The sequence below is a fragment of the Oryza glaberrima genome, chromosome 1, assembly GCF_000147395.1.
Source record: "Oryza glaberrima chromosome 1, OglaRS2, whole genome shotgun sequence".
In the NCBI taxonomy this organism is placed as follows: Eukaryota; Viridiplantae; Streptophyta; class Magnoliopsida; order Poales; family Poaceae; genus Oryza; species Oryza glaberrima.
In genome coordinates, this window is record NC_068326.1 from 2,186,382 (window position 1) to 2,205,884 (window position 19,503).

Below are 19,503 nucleotides of genomic sequence, written 5' to 3' on the forward strand. Positions count from 1 at the left end.
ACCGGCGGCGGGAGCACGCGAGCAAGGCAAGCGAGCGGCGGGAGGGCGCAAACAATAGCGAGAGCGAACTGGCGACAGGAGCACGCGAGCATGGGCGAGGGCGAGCCGGTTGCGGGAGCGCGGGAGCACGCGAGCATGGGCGAGCCAGCGGCAGGAGCACCCGAGCAGGGGTGAGCCGGCGGCGGCCACGGCGGTATCCAGCCAGCCTCCATCCTCCATTGGCCTCCAATGTTAGCAGCACACACGGTCTTCCTTCTCCAATCCTCCCAGAATCTCGACGGCAGCATTGGATGGGGATTTTGTTTCAAATCTGAACATGTTCTTTCAGCAGACATTTTTTTATGTGAGCAAGAATTAGTTTGTGATGTGTGCAAGTAATTTGTGATGAGATGATTAATTAGTGCTTGAGCATGATGTTAGGAAACGATAGGCAAACAAATGATAAAGAATAATAGATCAATCATAGAAGACACGAGATTTAACGTGGAAAACCCTCCCAAAGCAGGAGAGAAAAAAACCACGGGCGCCAGCCAGCAAAATATCTTCACTATATCGGGGTGAGGTTGCAACGCCGCACGGCGGCTTACAAGAGGTATATATATGGTGGAACCCTAAAAGGTATATATATGGGGAATGCGATGTTCCGCTTCCTAATCGTACTGCTATTGCTAGGTCCGGCACAACCGCAGCAGAGGAGCCCCGCGCCACATGTCTTTATCACGCCTGTGCATCCAGCACTGCCGCCGCCGCCAGCCGAACAAGATAATGGGGTACTTGTCACACTTAAGAATTTGGGTATCAACTTTGCCAGTTATCTCACAGGCGCCATCTCTACTTATCTTGTGATCTGGGCCTACTACGCCACGATTCGTCAGAACCGTTGGGTGATGACTGACGCCGTTCGGATGGTAATTCAAGCAGAGCGATGGTCGAGGGCGCCGCCGTCCATTCCGCTCATGAGTTCAGGCAGCTCGACAGTGGAGCGCGAAATCGAGATGACTGCGCAGCATGACATCGAGCTCAACGTTGAGAGCGCAGCGAAAGGCTGCGCGTGCTGCCTGCTAGGTAAGCTTTGCGGCTGAGTGGTTGGAAGTCTGAGAAGAAGATGAAATTAACATCTGAAAACTAATATAGCAGTAATCTAAGATATTCAATAGTAATCACTCTTTTAGCTGTATCTGATGGATTAGACGCCAGCAATTGGTTTGCATTCAATCGCCGTTGCATTCGACAGGTTAATTGAGTAATCGAGAGGAGAGAAAAATAGAAGATTGAGAAGATATGCAAAATGAGGTGAGTCATCAACACATGATTATCTGAGTATTAATTACTTTAAATTTGATCCATGGGAATCGTTAACAGCTATAGTACCAACATCTTCGACATGGAAGTTGTAGCTAACATTGCCACCTTGGACCTCACTACAACCGTGACGCCTTTCAATTGCTCGGGAGCAAAATTCAATGAGGGGGATAATGGCGGGCATTGGATCCAGCGGTGGCATCTCCGTTCGAGGACATCATTGCAATGGAGTTACAATGGCATTGTGGATCTCCATAGGTGCAGTTCTAGGCCTACTGGCTCGTCCCATCGAGCGCTTCATTAAGAGAAAGCTCTATGTAAGGTGAAGCATCGACTTCTCTTTCTCGAAGAAGTCATCGTCGAGCCAGCACTGGCCTACATCGGCTCCGTCATCGACGTCCGTGTCTGCGTTGGCTCGTGTTTGCGTTGGCTCCGGTGACGTTTGCATTATCAACTATAACGCCAACGATTCATGGAAGCAACAAGAAGATGGTCATTGTCAGCAAACACATCGGTGTTTGATCAGTGCAAGCTAACCATAAGTCTGCGTTGAGAGCGCAGCGAAAGGCTGCGCATGCTGCCTGCTAGGTAAGCTTTGCGGCTGAGCGCCTGGAAGTCTGAGAAGAAGAGAAATTCACATATGATAATGTGACATTGACTCAAGAAGGTAGACAAAAAGATCAACTATAGAAAAAACAAAACCGAGTAAATGAAATACCACAATTCACTCTGATGTAAATATACATATCATCCTGTATAATATAGAAGCATCTAGCTATCCGTGGGCGGATATAGGAATGGTGGGGAGGGGCTATCTTCTTCTTCCTTTCCTTCCCAACAGGGTAGAGGGCTCGAGCCTCCGACACCCATATTGTATCTGATGCTGTTGGAAGCATCCAACTTGCACACCCTCCATGGCGATCCAACAATGGGTAGGGGGCTTGAGCCCCCCTCCTGTGGTTAGATCTATTCTTTGATTGGTGAATATGAGTTCAAGTGTTGAACTCAAATTTTCTATTTTCTTAGTGCATATTAACTCACCGAAATTGCCAGCAAGTTACGCAAATAACTATAAAATATGCTACTTGAGGTGCCTAACGAGACATAGTTTGCCAATTGCCAGCATTCAAACAGCAATGGGGAATGCAATGTTCCGCTTCCTAATCGTACTGCTATTGCTAGGTCCGGCACAGCTGCAGCAGAGCAGCCCCGCGCCACATGTCTTTATCACGCATGTGCATCCAGTACTGCCGCCGCCGCTAGCCGAACAAGATAATGGGGGTACTTGTCACACTTAAGAATTTGGGTATCAACTTTGCCAGTTATGTCACAGACGCCATCTCTGCTTATCTTGTGATTTGGGCCTACTATGCCACGATTCGTCAAAACCGTCGGGCGGTGACCGACACCGTTCGAATGGTACTTCAAGCGGAGCGATGGTCGAGGGCGCCGCCGTCCATTCCGCCCATAAGTTCAGGCAGCTCGACAGCAGAGCGCGAAATCGAGATGACTGCGCTGCGTGACATAGAGCTCAACGTTGAGAGCGCAGCGAAAGGCTAGCGTGCTGCCTGCTAGGTAAGCTTTGCGGCTGAGCGCCTGGAAGTCTGAGAAGAAGAGAAATTCACATATGATAATGTGACATTGACTCAAGAAGGTAGACAACAAGACCAACTATAGAAAAAACAAAGCCGATTAAATGAAATACCACAATTCACTCGGATGTAAATATACATATAATCCTGTATAATATGGAAGCATCCACCTATCCGGGGCAGATATAGGAATGGTAGGGAGGGGCTATCTTCTTCTTCCTTTCCTTCCGACACCACGTTGGATCTGTTGTTGGAAGCATCCAACTTGCACCCCCTCCATGGGGAAACAATGGGAAGGGGGCTTGAGCCCCCCTCCCATGGTTGGATCTATCCTTGAAAGCACACTATATAGAGCCGCTTGAGCGACTTGTGTAGCTAGCCTCATAGTATCCCAACAACATGACCGCGTTTATTAACAGCTGTAGTCCCAACATCTCCGATAGGAAAGCTATAGCTAACATTGTCACAATAGACCTCACCGCAGCTGCAGCTCAATTGCATGGGAGTCAAATTCAATGAGGAGGATCATGGCGGCGCCAGAGCCATCGGCGACATCTCTGTTCGAGGACTGCATTACAACGGAGCTTCGACCGTGATGTCGATCTCCATAGGTGCAGTGTTCGGCCTATAGGCACATCGAGCGCTTCATCAAGAGGAAGCTCTACCTAAGGCTCTGTTCATTTAATCCTGCCCAAGGGGTTGAGAGGAATTTGGAGGTGATTAATTCCACACCTCTCAATCTCTCCTGCCCCTTTCTTATGGGATTAAACGAACAAGGTCTAAAGTGAAGCATCAACTTCTCTTTCTCAAAGACTTCATCGCCGAGCCAAGCACTGACATGCATCGTTGACTGCGATGCTGGCGATTTGTCATCGATTGCGATGCCGGCGATTTGTTGAAGCAACAAGAAGCTCGTTATCCTCGGCGCACACATAGGCGTTTGATCAGTGTGGGACGACTGCACGTCGATGGGAGCTTAACCAGTACCCGATAAGTTAATTACCTACGTACACACATGCATGTGATCGATTTTATGTTAATAATACGTATTACTGTTTGGGGGAGAGATCACTTATCGAGAGGTTAGGCATGTGTGTGTATATATATAGGATCGAGTTAAATAATTTATGTGTGATATGATCGAGCTAGCTAGATGCGCTTTCTCCATCGAGAAAATTACATATCTACCATCGTATAACAACATAACATTTGATTCGTTGAAATGCAATTGTTTAAATGGGCGTTACTAGAATACCACTCTCAACCGAGTACCATTTGACACAATACCATTTTCATCCTTTATTCCACTTTAAGCTTATTTTATCATCTTTGTAGTTGTTTTTGAACGGAAATTCCCTGGTCAAATGGTTGAACCTGACAAAGTTTTCTTCTCCCCAACGCTAAAACTGTCATGTGAATTTGGCACATAAAATGTGGTTTTAATTAATAATTTTGCAAGTCATTAGTAATCTAAATTGTCAGAAGTAAATCAATTACATGGAAGATAATCCAAAATGTTAGAAATGCATCAATCACAACTCAGATCTAAAACATGTAAATAAATCAATAACAATTGGAGAGATAAATAACCCAGAATAGCACCATCACATTCTAGGTCCAAGGGCAATTCTGACAAACAAATCTTAAAGGAGAGCAAAATATTTTCTAAGTGACGAAAAGGATGAAAATGGCATCATGTTAAATGGTACTATGTTGAGAATGATATTCTAGCAAAACCCATTCAAGCGATGATATTCTAGTGAATTCGGTCTTATGCTATGATAGATATGTACGTATTCCTATGTAGACCTATATTGTATCAACTATGACATGCACACTGGACTATACAAACATACGCATGCGACAGACCATCACTGACACACGTGTGGTGGGGTAGCGGATCCATTCCTTAATTCGTTACAACTTATCAAGTCCATATAATTCCATAATGTAGTGTAGGTTGATTCTATGATTTGTGTTGCAAACATCCTTATGATATGTCGTTCATGTTTATAAGACTATATACTAGTTGATACTTCACGTTTTGCTTCTGGATATGTGGATGAATTCATGTTATACATTATAGAAATGATATATATATATATATATATATATATATATATATATATATATATATATATATATATATATGTGTGTGTGTGTGTGTGTGTATGTATGTTTAAATAACATGAAAATGACGTGAAGATAATGATTTGACATTGCTTGCATATTTACATGATGTTTAAAATACTCTAGATAATAATTGCTAGTAGGTGATGATATGACATACTTGTATGTGATCTAAAATACTCTAGATAATAATTGCTAGTGGGTGATAACACACTTACATATTAAGTTTTAGGACATAACTTATTAAGATATGATTACGCCACAATCTTTATTAGCTCAGCAGGAGCAGCTCTAGTGTGGCACAAGACGCACAACTACATGCTCCAGTCCAATCAGCCCACCATAATTTGGGCCGGAATAAGGAGGCAGCAAAAGGGCTCAAGGCCCCGGCCCATCACCTGATCACCTCTGTCTCCGTGTCCCTTCCCATCCCCATCTCCGAATCGAATCGATCTCCTCGTTTCGACGACTCGTCTCCTTCCTCGTCATCTCCAAGTTCACCAGCTCCTCCTCCTCGCCTGCTCGCCTAGGGTTTCGATTCGGATCTCGCTGCCATAGCCATGGATGACCCGTAAGTACCTCCCCCTCCTTCCCCGCCCCCCCTCTCTCTCCCCACCCTAGGGTTTCCCCGTCTGACCTCGATTCCGCCTTCGATCCGTCCGCGCCTTGCAGCTACATCGACGAGGACGGCGAGCCGCTCATGGACCCCTACGACACGCGCGACCCCTCCCCCGAGCCCCAGCAGCAGCCCTACGACGACCTCGAGGACGACCTCGGCGACGACTGGAACCGCGGCCGCTCCCCGACCCCCGTGCACGGCGACGACGGGGCCGGATCCTCCTCCAAGCCTCGGAAGCGCCTCCTGAAGAAGGGCGGTGGGGGAGGTGGAGGCGGCGGCGGCGGCGGCCATGGGATGCCCGGCGACGGGCTGGATGACTGGGGCGAGGAGGCGGCGGGGTTGGCGGATGACGATGTGGACCCCGAGGCGGATGCCGCGAAGAAGAGGAAGGGGTCGTCGGCGCTCAGGGACCTCGCGAGGGGCGGCGGGAAGGAGAAGAAGGAGAAGAAGAGGAGGAAGGAGGATGGGAGGGAGAGGGAGGGCGGCAGGGGAATGGGGATGGCAAGGGAGAAGAGAGGCGGCTCTGGTGGGAAGGGCTTTGGTGGCGGTGGTGGCGGCGGGCATGGGGACCAGGATGAAGGGGAGAGGGAGATCCAGGAGCTATGGGATACCATCGCCGGGGGTGACTCCGAGGTAATAATTGATCATGTTCTTCTAAATCTTATTATGCTTGCTTTGTTCCACTGTATTTCAGATGTTTGTAACGGAGTACTCACTATTAGCTGCGTGTTTGCTGCTCGTAATCTTAGCTTGCAATTGTGTTAGTATGTTAGATAATTGGGATTCTGCTGACTTGTAATGACTAATTAGGATTCCGTCTGTTAGACCTAATTTTACTTCATTCTGCTGATTGATGTAGCTTTTCTGCTTGATGGGGCTGTTAAATATTTGCTGGGTAATCTTTTATGTTGCAACTGTTGGTTCATTCACATGCTACTTGTTATTTTCCTAAGGGCTGCTAAATATTTGCTGGGTTATCTTTTATGTTGCATTTGTTGGTTCATTCACATGCTACTTGTTATTTTCCTAAGGATTCCAGATTATTCTTGAGGTATTTTGTTAGTGATCTTTGTTGCAGCCTGTGCTTTGCAATTAGGATGTCTAGCGGATATCACTTACTGAACTTATGTACTCGTGGTTACATTTGCTCTCTAGTATCAGTTTACGGATTTGTTAAATATGTTTTGTTGCTTAATATTGAATTAGTAGGCTCCTTGTGACTTAACATCTAGATGCCCTTGGATTAATTTTTCAAGGCAGATTTTGCCTCTTGAGAACCATGATAGCTTTTAGATTTTCCTGCCAGAATAGCAAATTGTTGATGTTATGCAATATTTAATCTATCGTTGCGATTCCTTATTTCCGAGTGTAATACTTAGGAATAATTGAATAATTATTATCTTGGAAACATCATTAGGATGATACTTTGCTAATCTTCATGATATTTGAGTTTGCCTGCCTACCTCTCTGTTTCAGAGATTTATCTTTGGATGATGTGTGGGAATATCAATTCAAGTTTGACAATATATTCTACTAGCCTTGGACAAAAAAAACACTCTCCTAACATTTTGTTTTCATGTAACAGGATGACCAAGAAGGTGTCAGAACCTTAGATGATGATAACTTCATTGATGATACTGGGGTTGATCCAGCTGACCGTTATGGCAGCGATAATGATGGCCACTCACCTCGGCATTACCCTCAGGTATCCATCCTAACATCCTTAACTTCTCAGATGCTTTTCAGGTTATTATTGCATTTCAAGTTTACATGAAAATTATATGGAGAAGGAAAAGAAAGGAAATGGGCTCTATGACAAAAATATTTGACACTAAGTTATATGCTGTGGCTGCTTATATTTATGTCACATACCAATGATTGATTATAGTGACTAATGCCCATATCATAGTAGGTAAGGTTATGGACTTTCTCAACTAGTATTTAGTTACATGCTGATATTTGCATCTTCCAGAAGTTTTACATAGCATAATTACCCTGCAGGAATCATAGGGTATAATATCCTTGTTGATGAAGCTCTAATGCCTTGCTGTCTCATAGATTTCCAATTCAAAATAGTCGGTTTACACTAGAATTGCATAATATTTTGTCTGTCCTGCTTTATTTTTTGTCTTGTGGCTACCATTCTACATTGTAAACTAATTCTCTTTATCATAGGCAGAGGAAGGGGAAGAGGATGATGAAATTGAGCGGCTCTTTAAGGGTGGGAAGAAGAAGAAAAAGAACGATCGACCTCGTGCTGATATTGGTCTTATAGTGGAACAATTCATTGCTGAGTTTGAAGTGGCAGCTGAAGAAGATGCCAACTTAAATAGGCAATCAAAACCAGCTATTAATAAACTTATGAAGCTTCCACTACTCATAGATGTACTCTCAAAGTAAGAAGTTTTGAATGCAGATAGTAGCATTAGATTGTTGCCTCTGGTTCCAGTCCAAGTTGCTATTTCGTAGCTAGTCATAAGTCATAACTATTTTCTTCTATATCACTATTTTGCAGGAAGAATCTCCAGCAGGAATTCCTTGATCATGGAGTTCTCACTCTTCTAAAAAATTGGCTTGAACCTTTGCCTGATGGTAGCTTGCCAAATATGAATATTCGAACAGCTGTTCTGAAATTATTAACTGATGTAGGCTATCTTGCTCTTGTTTCGTTCTTATTGCACCATAAAAGCCCACTAGCTTTAGCATATGCACACACTTTTAGTTCATATGGCTTTATTTTCATTCCTCAGGACTACTTTCTCATGGAAGGTTTTTGATCTATTTACACAGTTTCCAATTGATTTGGAGCAATACGATAGAAGGGAGCAGCTTAAAAAAAGTGGTCTTGGGAAGGTATAAGCATCTTTTGATGGTCCCCACATATTATGTTCTGCGTACTGAATACTGAGTTACTGACCATCAATTCTTTTCCCTTGTCACATGTATAGGTCATTATGTTTTTGTCAAAATCTGATGAGGAGACTACTTCTAATAGAAAGCTGGCCAAGGAACTTGTTGATAAATGGGTAATTTCATGTTCTTTCTAGTCATTTCTAATTGTATGGTCGATTGATGCTGAAGATTCCTGGTCTCTGTGAGACTGACTCTGAGAAAAACAAACATGTAGAGTCGACCAATATTCAACAAGAGCACACGATTCGAGGATATGAGGAGATATGATGATGAAAGAGCTCCTTACAGGCGACCACAAATGAAGAAGTGAGTCCTCTATTTCTCGTTATTCATCAACCATCATAAGAATTACTATATAAACAATATCTAATCTTAAGTTTCTCTATATTTGTTCTATTTTCCACTTTGATGTAGGCCTTCATCAAGTAGTTCTGGAATGGAATCCAGGGACGATGATCTTGATGCTGACTTCTCTCAGTAAGTCCGATAATGTGTCCTTCAGTGCAGGTTGCATCTTCACTCCATGTACTTATTTTTTTTGTTTTGTGCTATGAATTCCAGGCGCAAGTCTGGGCAAGGTGGTGCAAGGCAGCATGCTTCTAGGCCAGAAGCATCGCCCTTGGACTTTGTTATTCGCCCGCAGTCCAAAATTGATCCCGAACAAATTAGGGCTCGTGCTAAGCAGGTTGTCCAAGACCAGCGCCGGCTAAAGGTTCTGTCCCTGCCTACAAGACTTGCTGTTTTTGCTAGCATGTTACATTGCTGGCAGGTTTTGCCATGCCATGTGAGTTACGCAATTAATCATTCTTGTCTGTCATGCAGATGAACAAGAAATTGCAGCAGCTGAAAGCACCAAAGAAGAAAAACCTTCAGGCGTCAAAACTCAGTGTTGAAGGGCGTGGAATGATCAAGTACTTGTAAAATATCCACTTCGAAGCACTTCGAAGTTCTTGCATGGTTGCATCCACAGCGCCACTGCAAAGCAGTGTCTGCATTGGGCCACGGAAGCAGTATCAAGTACCCTACCTCTATCGGGGAGCGAATGGTTTAGCCTTGAATAATTTCTTGGATAATCTTGGACTGTTGATCCAAGCTCTTTCCATTCTGGTAGGGTGCTATATGTGAGCTTGAGAGACATGGTGATTCGGGCACTATTTATAACAAAGGTTTATACTATTGTTGGTCATGATGGATATATCGTGTTTAAAGAAGAATGATGGTGCCTCTACTGTATACATGTTTATCATGCTTTACAGCAAAATCTGATCGGGCTGTAACTTGTATTTGATTGAAGTTCCTGACCTTTGTACTAAGACTAAAGACATGAAAGTCTTGCTGTGGAATAAACATATTGCGACAACAGAATTGTGCTTACGGCACCCAAGAGAGTTGAATACGTGTTGTTCTACTATAAGACTTTGTTGACTTGTTGGCTGATACTAGGATTCACTATAATTTTTTGTTGTCTTGTTGGCTGATACTAGGATTCACTATAAGCAGTTTGAGGCCTTGAATAGCCTCTGCTACAGCTCTACAAAGGTTGCCAAATGTCATCCTAGAGTTGCATCTTGTATGGTTTGTTGATCACGCAGACACCCCGTTATATTTTCAACGCTATACGCCGGCACACGGATATCTTTGGCATTATTTTTTTTTCTAGAAAAAATAAAATAAGGCGTCAGTATACCTTTGTGTACGAATTTTGAAGAATTTCACGACTTCACCTAAGTGATCATATGATGATCTTTTCTGGTGGAAGATAAATTACGATGCCGGTAGGCAAAAGGCGAAATCTGAAACATAGGTAGAGCGAAACATGGCGTAAATCTGAAACGTAGATAACGGACTAACGGCTGCTGCTGCCTGGAACGTAAAATTGTTGCTAAGCAAAGCACTTCACCGACCATGGCGTAAATTGCGCGAGACGGCTTGGCTGTTTCGCCAGCGACGTTATTGCGAATTCACTTCGTCAAAAAGGATCAATGGCTGATACTTGTATTTTTCATTCCTGTGTATAGATTACAGTACCAAAAAAAATTACAGATTAAAGTCAGGCCAAATAAAAAAAAAAGAAACCTGCAACCAGCAGGAACGAAATAAGCTGCTGCTGCTGCCAAATGGAACAAAGAAACAGCCAAAGAGCACAGGACAAGGCGACTGATTACCTGAAAGGGACACAACAAAAGAAAACCTGAACAACAAAATCCATTCTCCTCTCTCCGTTCAAAATAAATAAATAAATATATATATATATATATATAATAAATATATATATATAATCTAGATTCGTAGTATTAAATGATTTATTTTTCATGAGATGATGAAAGAGGTGTGTAAAGGCACTTCGTCACTCTGGCAATGATCTCCGTAGCCTGTTCATAGTGTATTTAAAACCTTGCTCTTTTCTAATATAGTGACGTGTAATTTCCTTTAAAAAAAGACACTTACATCAAGAACACACAAAAGAAAACTAGCACTCCAGCTTGTAAGGAAACTAAAAGAAAATAAAAGACAGAGAAAAAAGAAACTAAAAATAGAGGTCGGCGTTCGTCTCCCTCCTGTCCCCCGTTTCCACCTCTCCTCCATTTCCAAAGTCCAAACTTTTCTCCCTCTCTCTCTCTCTTCTGAGGAGGCCAAGGCAGCACGCGTGGCCGACCAACCTCCCGAGCCCGCGTGATCCGGCAGCATCGATCGCGCGACGCGCTCGCATTCCTCCTCCCGCAGGGAGGAGCCGGCAGGATCCGGCAGCCGGCGCCGCCGCCGCCCCTCGCCGCCGCCGCCGCCATGCCGCGGCGGGGCGAGACGACGGTGGTCCCCATTGAAATGGGCGGCGGCGGCGGTGGCGGTGGCGGAGGAGGCCAGGAGCGACCTAAGGCCCCGCGCCGCCACGGCAGCCACGGCCCAGGGCACTACGGCAATCACCACCACCACCACCACCACCACCACCGGAGCCGGCCCCCGCCGCCGCCGCCGCCGCCGTCGGAGTTCCGGCCGTTCCGGCGGTGGTTCCCGTTCCTCGTGCCGTTCTTCGTCGTCGTCAACGTCGCGCTCTTCGTCGTCACAATGTACATCAACGACTGCCCCGCGCATATGCAGGCCACCGGCGACGCGATCGGCGGTGACGTCGGGGAGGGCGCCGCGTCGCAGGGGTGCTGGCTGGAGCCGGAGCTCGGGAGGTTCGCGTTCCAGTCGTACAAGGAGAATCCCCTCATCGGGCCCTCCTCCCCAACGTAAGCCATCCACACACCACCCCATAAAATTTGAGATCCTTCAGGTCTCTCATTCTCATGGTTGAGGAACAATGCAGCGGTTAGGGTGAAATTTCGCTCATTTCTGATTGGTGAGATGGGTGATTCGGTAGGCCATTGGGGTTTCGTTTCTTATCAAAACTTTGGAACTGGCACTATTAGCTTAGGTTTAGATCAAATGGAATGCCTTTTGTTCATCCATGAATGGTTCAATCTTGGGGATTTTTTGGGGGAGTCAATTTTGTAGATTACATAAAGATAGTGACTGTTGCAATGTTGTCTGTTGACGCTATTTGTTTGTGCATCTAATTTTGTTGTGGATGTAAATCTTGTGCCTTCTTAAAATAAACAATTTAATGAGGAAAGATTGCTGGGTATAATACTTTATTTAGCTGTATTTGCCTTAGCAAGGGTGGAATAAATAATGTTGATACATAAGACAAAATTTTCAGTGAATACTCAAGCTTTATTTCTGTTTATTGAAGATGGTGCTAATTTGAGAGTTCAACTGACATATCTACCAATTCGTCAGGCTGTTGAAAATGGGGGCACTAGAAACCAGTAAAGTTACCAATGACCATGAAGGCTGGCGCCTCATTACATGCATTTGGTTGCACGCTGGTGTTGTCCACATACTTGCTAATATGTTGAGTCTCCTATTGATTGGAATCAGACTTGAGAAGGAATTTGGTTTCAGTAAGTATTGAAATAATTTAACATTGAACTTCTTGTGATTCTTCACAAATATTACATGTTTTACTTCTGCAGTCTGTATAATTTCTTCAACAGCTACTTGGCATATAACTAAGACCATAGATTTTAATTATTGTCTATTGCAGTGAGGATTGGCACACTATATGTCATCTCTGGGGTTGGTGGTAGCTTGCTGTCTGCTCTGTTTATGGTGTCAAATATCTCTGTTGGTGCCTCAGGTGCACTGTTTGGATTGCTGGGGTCCATGCTGTCAGAGCTGATAACAAATTGGACAATATATGAGAATAAGGTTTGATCTCAGATCTATGCATTTATTTTACACAAATCCTACTGCATTTCTTGTTGCTAATTGCATTCTTGTTTAATAATCCAGTTTGCAGCATTATTAACTCTAGTCATAATCATTCTCATCAACTTGGCTGTTGGGATTCTTCCACATGTTGACAACTTTGCTCATCTTGGAGGATTTACATCGGGGTTCTTTCTTGGTTTTGTTCTTCTAGTTCGCCCACAGTTTGGATACATTAACCAAAAGAACTCTCCTCTTGGACTTCCCATGGGTACAACTAAAAGCAAGTACAAGACATACCAAATCATACTTTGGGTTATTGCTACATTAATATTGATTTCCGGGTAAATTTCTTCCCATCAGCAAAAGAGCAATGATAAATATATTTAGCCGCGCATTTGAACCTCATGCCTGCATTTGCTAAACTTCACTCTTGGCAGGTTCACCATTGGATTCATATTGGTACTGAAAGGGTTCAATGCCAGCGAGCACTGTTCTTGGTGCCATTACCTGAGCTGTGTACCTACTTCAAAGTGGAGTTGCAACACGCCAAACAACTATTGCATGGTAAGTTCTTTCTATGGGTATGCTTCTTACTAAAGGTGATCTTCAGTCTTCACCAACAAAATCTGATATTTTTGCAATCACTAATTGGTATATATTTCCCTTTTTGTTATCAGGCTTTATGGGTGTATTGTGTTTAACAGAACAAAAATGATCCATATAAAATGGATACAAGAATCTTGCAATTAGATGAAAGCCGTTAGAACTTTATTATAAAAGGTTGCCTTGATTGGTTTTGACCTATCATTTCTTAGCAATTTTGCAGTTCTGTTTCCTTTCTACTTAGGGTTATGTCCTGAAGCTATTTTACTGTATAATGGCCCAGTACTTTTTGCTACTTTTGCTAACATTTTGTGACCTTTCTCAACCCGTAATGATAACCATAGAGCTCTCTTCCAGAGGTTATTTATCTTTCAGTATGGTCATCTTTGTAGTGCCTACATTAATATTTCACTTTTGCTATATGTTCTTATTGTATACTTACTAATGGGGAGCTTCTCCTGCAGTCTTCGCAGCTTGGAAATCAATTAAATCTGACATGCGAAAGCAATGGAAAGACTGAGGCATATACTCTCAACAACCCAAATAGCACGGAAGCAATTAAACACCTGTGTGTTCACCTTTGCAGTTAACGATGAATGCTTGTACTTTGATGACAAGTACTTCTCACGCAATGCACATTTCTGGAAGAGAGAGAGAAGCCAATGTGGTTACAATGAGATGCTCTGGTAATGCAATACGTTTGGCTTCTATGGTTTCATTCTGTTGTATGTACTATGTGATGTAAATGTCAGTGGGCGGTTGTGGAAGATGGCTAACTTGCGGCACTAGTTCTGATTTCAGAAATGCCAATGCACAACTTGCATTCTAACCTTTTCTTGTGAAGATACAAAGATTGTCTTGGCTATAAGCTGTTGTATCAAGAGAAGGAAGCTTGGTGAATCTCTCCAGTAGATGGTGTGTTGCATACCATGTATAATTATTATCCAGAATATTAGATACTGAGTTGTTGGATGGAGGGCAACCATGGCCAACAAGTTTAGGAAGTAGAACTATATCCTGGTTGTCAAATAAAGTTAGATCAATCCAACACACAAGGTCAAGGATGGCTATGCGGCCCCATGTAAATGTCAAACCATGTAATCGCATATATTCTCCACTGTTGAGCTTCTCCAATGTATAACTATGATCTAGGTCAGTTCATTTATGCTTCTCTACCACTGGTCAGACATGAATCATGCAAACATGTATGCTCAGTGAGTTGACATGAGAAGATGAGCAAACAAGACAACTGTGAATTTGTGACAGACCAACATTTCTATTTTTGTGTATGTTGTGTGTGAAGTGTTCATGTCAATTGTCAGACTGAGAACTGTTCGTCTTCAGCTGGTCTGAGATGTACTTCACCACCTCCTTCGTCGTCGCCTTCCTGCCCTCCCTGAAGTTCCAGAGCTCATTCATGGTGTGCCGTCCACGAGGATTGTACTCGTTGAGCTCAGCCATGGCGGCTTTCACTGCATTGCAGACACTATCACCGTAATCTTTGCATAACTGCCTCAGTTTTCGATCATCTTCATCTACAACTCCCTGCAATCGTCAAGAAATGCAGCAGATTGGAGGGCAATAATTCTTAGATTTACAAGTTCAGAAAATGCAACCTCAGAATTCAGAAATGGATGCGGAGAAATTGACCAGTCACCTTATCTTCTCCATCAACCTGAATAATGTTAAACGGATGCCATGATGGATTCTTCAGTTCTTCCTGCCAGTATGAGATCAGCATTGCAGCTTTGCCCCTAGGATCATCCTCCCTGTGCTTCCTCTTGCATGCAAGGTGAAATGGCCTCTCATCAAGTTCTCCCATCCTTTTTATCCCAATAATCGTGCTCGCGGTGATCGTCATGTTCTCGACACCCTGAGAATTATGGCCATTTTCATGGATCAAAAATGTACTATTTTGCTACAATCTAAGTCCCAGTTCGAGCAGTGAGAACTTCTTGTCAATGGATGGGTGTTTACCTTAATCAACTCCTGTCGATATTCTTCAAGTTCATCGCTGTTCGTCCGCAATCTTTTCATGATTTCAGCACATGAGTCAACCAGCATTTCTTTTTCTTCATCTACAATCGTTCTCAAACACATCATGATGCTGTAAATGTGTTCATGATCTTCCTTTCTGAGGCTCCCCCCTGCTTGTAAATTCATGTTCATCTGCCGTATTATGGACTCTAGTGACTGCCTCTGCTCCAGCTGCTTCTCAAGCTGATTTAATTTTGCATAAATGGCTTCCATGTCTTGCTACAATAATAAACATATACAAATAAGTTTAGGCAAGAAGTGTCTAATGATGATCTTAAGCAATTGGTACAGATGAACCTTGCTAATAATTGTTCTAGTGTTGAAGATAAGAGAAGAAACCTTATGAATTTTATGCAGCATTTGAGCATGGACATCACGATTCATCTCCGGGATGATAATTTCAGCGATTTTTCTTAGCTCTGCTTATTACCAACACCAAACAATCTCTGAACAAATCAATTTCTGACGAAGATATTGACGAATTCGACATGAATTTCGTGCAAACCGTTCACAAATTCGGACAGAGATATCAACGATTTCGCCATGAAATTTCTCGCAAACCTTTGAGCTCGTCGTGCAGCGAGGTGTTGCCCGCCTCCGCATTCTGCGCCGCCCCGGCCATCTCCTCGCACTTGCGCTCCAAGAACACGGCCCGCCTCTCGTGCTCGCCGGCGATGACCGCGAGCTTCGCCGCCACCCTCCCTTCGTCCCTCTCGACGTCCTCCGCGCTCCTCGCCGCGCCGCCGGCATCCCTCAGGAACCTCCCGACCACGCCGTCGCCGTCGTGCAGGTCGTCCTCCCCGGCGGGCCAGCCGTACACCGCGCCGGAGGTGGCATCCTCCCCTGCGAGCCACCCGTACACGGCGCCGGCGGTGGCGCCCTCACCTCGCCGTCGACGCCGCTACTCCCTCCTCCCGGCGCCGGGGAAGCGGCCGGGGAGCGACATGGCGTCCCGGAGCCCGGCCCAGCTCTTGCCGAAGTGGAGCACCAAGAAGTGGTGGTGGTGGCCGTCGCCGGCCGTCGCTTCTTGGAGCGCGGTGGTTGGGACGCCGGCGAAGTGCTGATGAGCGTGGAAGGCTAGCGTGCTCGCGGCGTCGGCGGTAGCGTCGTCGTCGTCGGTGGTCGTGGCGAGAATGCCGGTCCACGGCCAGACGAGGAGCTCGCCGCCGCCGGCATTGTGCGTCTCGGCCTCGGCGTCGGCCATCGTGACGTCACTCGACATGGATCGTTCAGTAGGTTGGGTAGCTAAGTGCTCAACTCTGCCCTTTTTATAGGTTGGTTTGTAATTAATTTGGCATATATTGTTTTGTGTAAAAACTCAAAAAATATTTTGCATTTTGCATGTCGGTTTCATGACCAAATTCCAAACATGGACAAGAAAAACAAGAAAGACACAGGAAATGAGGATAACTAAGAAAGTAGTTTCATCTGCTGCTAGATACTAACACATATTGGTTCACATCATATGAAACACGACTAATTTAATGCAGAAACCTTCACGACTAATATAATTATACAGATAACTAGAACTACGAGTTGACTCTTAAAAGCTTCACTGGCAAGAAGCAACGAAGAATTACTCTGACCATGATCATCTTCCTCTCCAGGACGTAGTACGTGTGCATATTCTGAATCATAGTAATAGCACAAGAGATTCTCGTTGCCTTGCAGAGTGCTAGTTGGAGCTTTCTTCTTCTTCTTCGTCACTATCTTCATCAGATTTTCTCTTAGGGCAATTGCGATAGTCGTAAGTCGTACGTTCCTTGCAATATCTGCACAATCTTAAAGCTCTGAGTGGCTTTGCCTGCACACATAAGGCTCTAGTGAGTTCAAAGACATAGCTGCTTGGTAAACGTCTTGCTGAACATATCGACAAACCAAAATAGTATGAGGATGTTTTCAAAAAAAAAAAAATAGTATGAGGATTCTAAGGTTTTTCGGCTATAAGTATATGGTAATTATTTGTACCAAAGTTTTGGATATGTCAATTAGAGGATTAAAAAACAAGGTTGCTTGTTCGAAGCATATGTAGCATTTCACAAATAATAAGAAGACAATGAAAAACAATTGGCAAGATATAATGGAGCAGCCCCTTCCAATACTCAAGTAAAATTTCATCACCTTCGGTTGACCCGTAGAAAATGAAAACTGACTTATTGATCATCCTATGGAAATTCAGGACCGAGCATGATCAAAAGTAGTATTAGTTTTAATTTTAATCTCCCCAGCAAATCTCATCATCTACTAGGTTTTAGTTTCTTCACCGAACCCTATGAAATTGTTCTGAATGATCCAACTGTTGTTTCTTATGACACAAAATAGAATAAAGTAATCACTAAAACAGGAAGCAGGCCTTTTAGATAGTAGCAGTTGGCTGCTGATAGTACACTAAATAGATGTGGCTTGCTAGTTGCTACTTCATCTCTTCACACCAAGAGAAGTACATATCCTATTCCAAAAAAAGAAAAAGAAAAAGAGAAGTACATATGGCCAGTTTCCTTGAACAGTTAAAATTCTTAATAATCTAGGTGAATGATAAAAATGAGAATAGAAAACTCACATTCTTCTTGTAGTTCTCATTCTCAGTTTTCAACTCATTGTTCTCCTTTTTCAGGACCTCGATCTCCTTGTTCTTCCACTCAACCGTTTGCACTGCATGCTCAAGATCCTTGGTCTTGAATTTGAGTTCCCACCTCAGATTCTCATTCTCTTGAGAGAGCCGTTCAGCTTCCTTAGCCAAGTCACTCAGATACTGAGCTGAACACAGAGAAGCCACACATTTCCAGGATCTCAGATTGCTGTGTGAACAAGAACAGGTGATGCAATTTAGTATGAAAGATTGCAATTCTATGTGTACCTTGAACCTTTTTGTTCTTGATCCCAACTTTGGAAGTCTGCACCTTCTGAGGTGTCACGGTTGCTTTCCTTTTCCTTCTTTCCAGCCCTCCTCCAGCCTGAACATAATCATCTTCAGAAACCTCCTCTGCATTAGAACATATTTCCAGTTAAATCTTTGTTACAATAAGCACATATTCTAGGAAAATTATAGGGGAAAAAATATTGGCTCTTGCAATTTGAGAACAGCATCAATGGCAGGGCAGTACTAGATTGGAAAAAAAAAAAGTTTCGCCACGTTTTTGGGTTTGGGAATTTTAGGGGTTTCTCCCCCCCCCCCCCCCCCCCCCCCTAAAAAAAAGGCTATTGCGTTTCCATCAAATTATTGCAAGAGTATTGGAATTTATGGTGGAATAAATGTGTGGAGAACGTAAATAAGCTGCCTAATCTGTTGAATGATCGTTGATTAGGCTGGAATTAACTGCTGAAATGTAGCAATTGGCAAAACCCTAATTGTTTTTTATCAAAGATTAGGCCCAGTGATGCGCTGGATGATCAATCCCCTATGCTATTAACCCATCTAAAAAGCATCCATGAACTCCAAAAACTCTAAAAATGGAGAGGCGATTACACTTGCGATTTCGAGAGGAGATGATCATGGCTGAAGTATAACGAAATGTAATAAATGGAGATGATCTTCCTCTTACCACCACGGGAACGACGAGGCCTCTCCTTCTCGACGCACGAGTCCTTCTCCGTCTCGCCGCCGCCGGGGCCCTTCCCCTCCTCGCCACCCTCCTCCTCACCATCATCATCAACATCGTCGTCGTCGTCGCCGCCGTCATCGACGGCAGCATTCTTGAAGCGCACGGACCACGCATTGACTTCGTCAGACACCGCGGCAGAGAGGTCCCCGCGTCCGCCGCCGGCGGCGGCGGCGGCGGTCATGTCGGCGTGTCCCCGTAACCGGCGGGAGGAAGTGGGTTTTGCGTTGTGGCGATCTTTGTTTTTTCTCTCCTCGATTTCCTCCTCTCAAGTCTCAACTTTATGTGATGCTCTCTAGAAAATCTTCTGTGTAATTTTTTTTTTCATTTGCCGCTCTGCTGGTGTCTCTCCCGCGCCCAAATGAATCATTTACGGTTTTATTTATATATCCACTTACAAATTGTAAAATCTAGTAGAAGAATAGATAATGCTCCTAAACGGATGTCTAATGTG

General features: G+C 44.0%; 4 protein-coding genes across 4 annotated transcripts; 2 read left to right on the forward strand and 2 right to left on the reverse strand.

The window, feature by feature from the left end:
- Positions 1-5,445: 5,445 nt before the first annotated feature.
- Positions 5,446-9,940, forward strand: LOC127778152 (protein IWS1 homolog 1). Its single transcript, XM_052304800.1, has 11 exons — positions 5,446-5,595; positions 5,697-6,276; positions 7,229-7,348; positions 7,819-8,039; positions 8,159-8,288; positions 8,434-8,496; positions 8,592-8,669; positions 8,771-8,862; positions 8,971-9,033; positions 9,118-9,268; positions 9,379-9,940. Exons 1-11 carry the CDS (start codon positions 5,585-5,587, stop codon positions 9,475-9,477), a joined length of 1,608 nt encoding a protein of 535 aa, XP_052160760.1. The 5' UTR covers positions 5,446-5,584; the 3' UTR covers positions 9,478-9,940.
- Positions 9,941-11,134: 1,194 nt separating this feature from the next.
- On the forward strand, positions 11,135-14,676 carry LOC127778168 (RHOMBOID-like protein 1). Its single transcript, XM_052304801.1, has 6 exons — positions 11,135-11,786; positions 12,337-12,500; positions 12,644-12,807; positions 12,892-13,151; positions 13,248-13,374; positions 13,878-14,676. Exons 1-6 carry the CDS (start codon positions 11,341-11,343, stop codon positions 14,001-14,003), a joined length of 1,287 nt encoding a protein of 428 aa, XP_052160761.1. The 5' UTR covers positions 11,135-11,340; the 3' UTR covers positions 14,004-14,676.
- Positions 14,677-14,716: 40 nt separating this feature from the next.
- Positions 14,717-16,072, reverse strand: LOC127778184 (factor of DNA methylation 2-like). Its single transcript, XM_052304802.1, has 5 exons — positions 16,012-16,072; positions 15,790-15,869; positions 15,391-15,669; positions 15,071-15,286; positions 14,717-14,958 (listed from the first exon to the last, which is right to left on the reverse strand). The coding sequence occupies exons 1-5, from the start codon at positions 16,070-16,072 to the stop codon at positions 14,725-14,727; spliced, it is 870 nt and encodes a 289-aa protein (XP_052160762.1). The 3' UTR covers positions 14,717-14,724.
- Positions 16,073-16,782: 710 nt separating this feature from the next.
- Positions 16,783-19,394, reverse strand: LOC127758325 (nonsense-mediated mRNA decay protein 2-like). Its single transcript, XM_052283892.1, has 4 exons — positions 18,993-19,394; positions 18,308-18,433; positions 18,011-18,207; positions 16,783-17,254 (listed from the first exon to the last, which is right to left on the reverse strand). The coding sequence occupies exons 1-4, from the start codon at positions 19,231-19,233 to the stop codon at positions 17,126-17,128; spliced, it is 693 nt and encodes a 230-aa protein (XP_052139852.1). The 5' UTR covers positions 19,234-19,394; the 3' UTR covers positions 16,783-17,125.
- Between the last annotated feature and the right edge of the window lie 109 nt (positions 19,395-19,503).

What these genes read in the sequence shown, in the direction of transcription:
- LOC127778184 (XM_052304802.1), bottom strand. Translation starts at nt 16,072, where the DNA reads ATGGCCGGGGCGGCGCAGAATGCGGAGGCGGGCAACACCTCGCTGCAC. An exon ending in GCTGCACGACGAGCTCAAAG is followed by an intron (nt 15,870 to 16,011) that starts GTTTGCGAGAAA and finishes GGTAATAAGCAG; the next exon opens with AGCTAAGAAAAATCGCTGAA. An exon ending in TGCTGCATAAAATTCATAAG is followed by an intron (nt 15,670 to 15,789) that starts GTTTCTTCTCTT and finishes TTATTATTGTAG; the next exon opens with CAAGACATGGAAGCCATTTA.
- LOC127778168 (XM_052304801.1), top strand. Translation starts at nt 11,341, where the DNA reads ATGCCGCGGCGGGGCGAGACGACGGTGGTCCCCATTGAAATGGGCGGC. An exon ending in ACATTAATATTGATTTCCGG is followed by an intron (nt 13,152 to 13,247) that starts GTAAATTTCTTC and finishes CACTCTTGGCAG; the next exon opens with GTTCACCATTGGATTCATAT. An exon ending in CGCCAAACAACTATTGCATG is followed by an intron (nt 13,375 to 13,877) that starts GTAAGTTCTTTC and finishes CTTCTCCTGCAG; the next exon opens with TCTTCGCAGCTTGGAAATCA.
- LOC127778152 (XM_052304800.1), top strand. An exon ending in CACCTCGGCATTACCCTCAG is followed by an intron (nt 7,349 to 7,818) that starts GTATCCATCCTA and finishes TCTTTATCATAG; the next exon opens with GCAGAGGAAGGGGAAGAGGA. An exon ending in TTCTGAAATTATTAACTGAT is followed by an intron (nt 8,289 to 8,433) that starts GTAGGCTATCTT and finishes CTATTTACACAG; the next exon opens with TTTCCAATTGATTTGGAGCA.
- LOC127758325 (XM_052283892.1), bottom strand. Translation starts at nt 19,233, where the DNA reads ATGACCGCCGCCGCCGCCGCCGGCGGCGGACGCGGGGACCTCTCTGCC. An exon ending in GCCTCGTCGTTCCCGTGGTG is followed by an intron (nt 18,434 to 18,992) that starts GTAAGAGGAAGA and finishes GTTCTAATGCAG; the next exon opens with AGGAGGTTTCTGAAGATGAT. An exon ending in ATGAGAACTACAAGAAGAAT is followed by an intron (nt 17,255 to 18,010) that starts GTGAGTTTTCTA and finishes TTATGTGTGCAG; the next exon opens with GCAAAGCCACTCAGAGCTTT.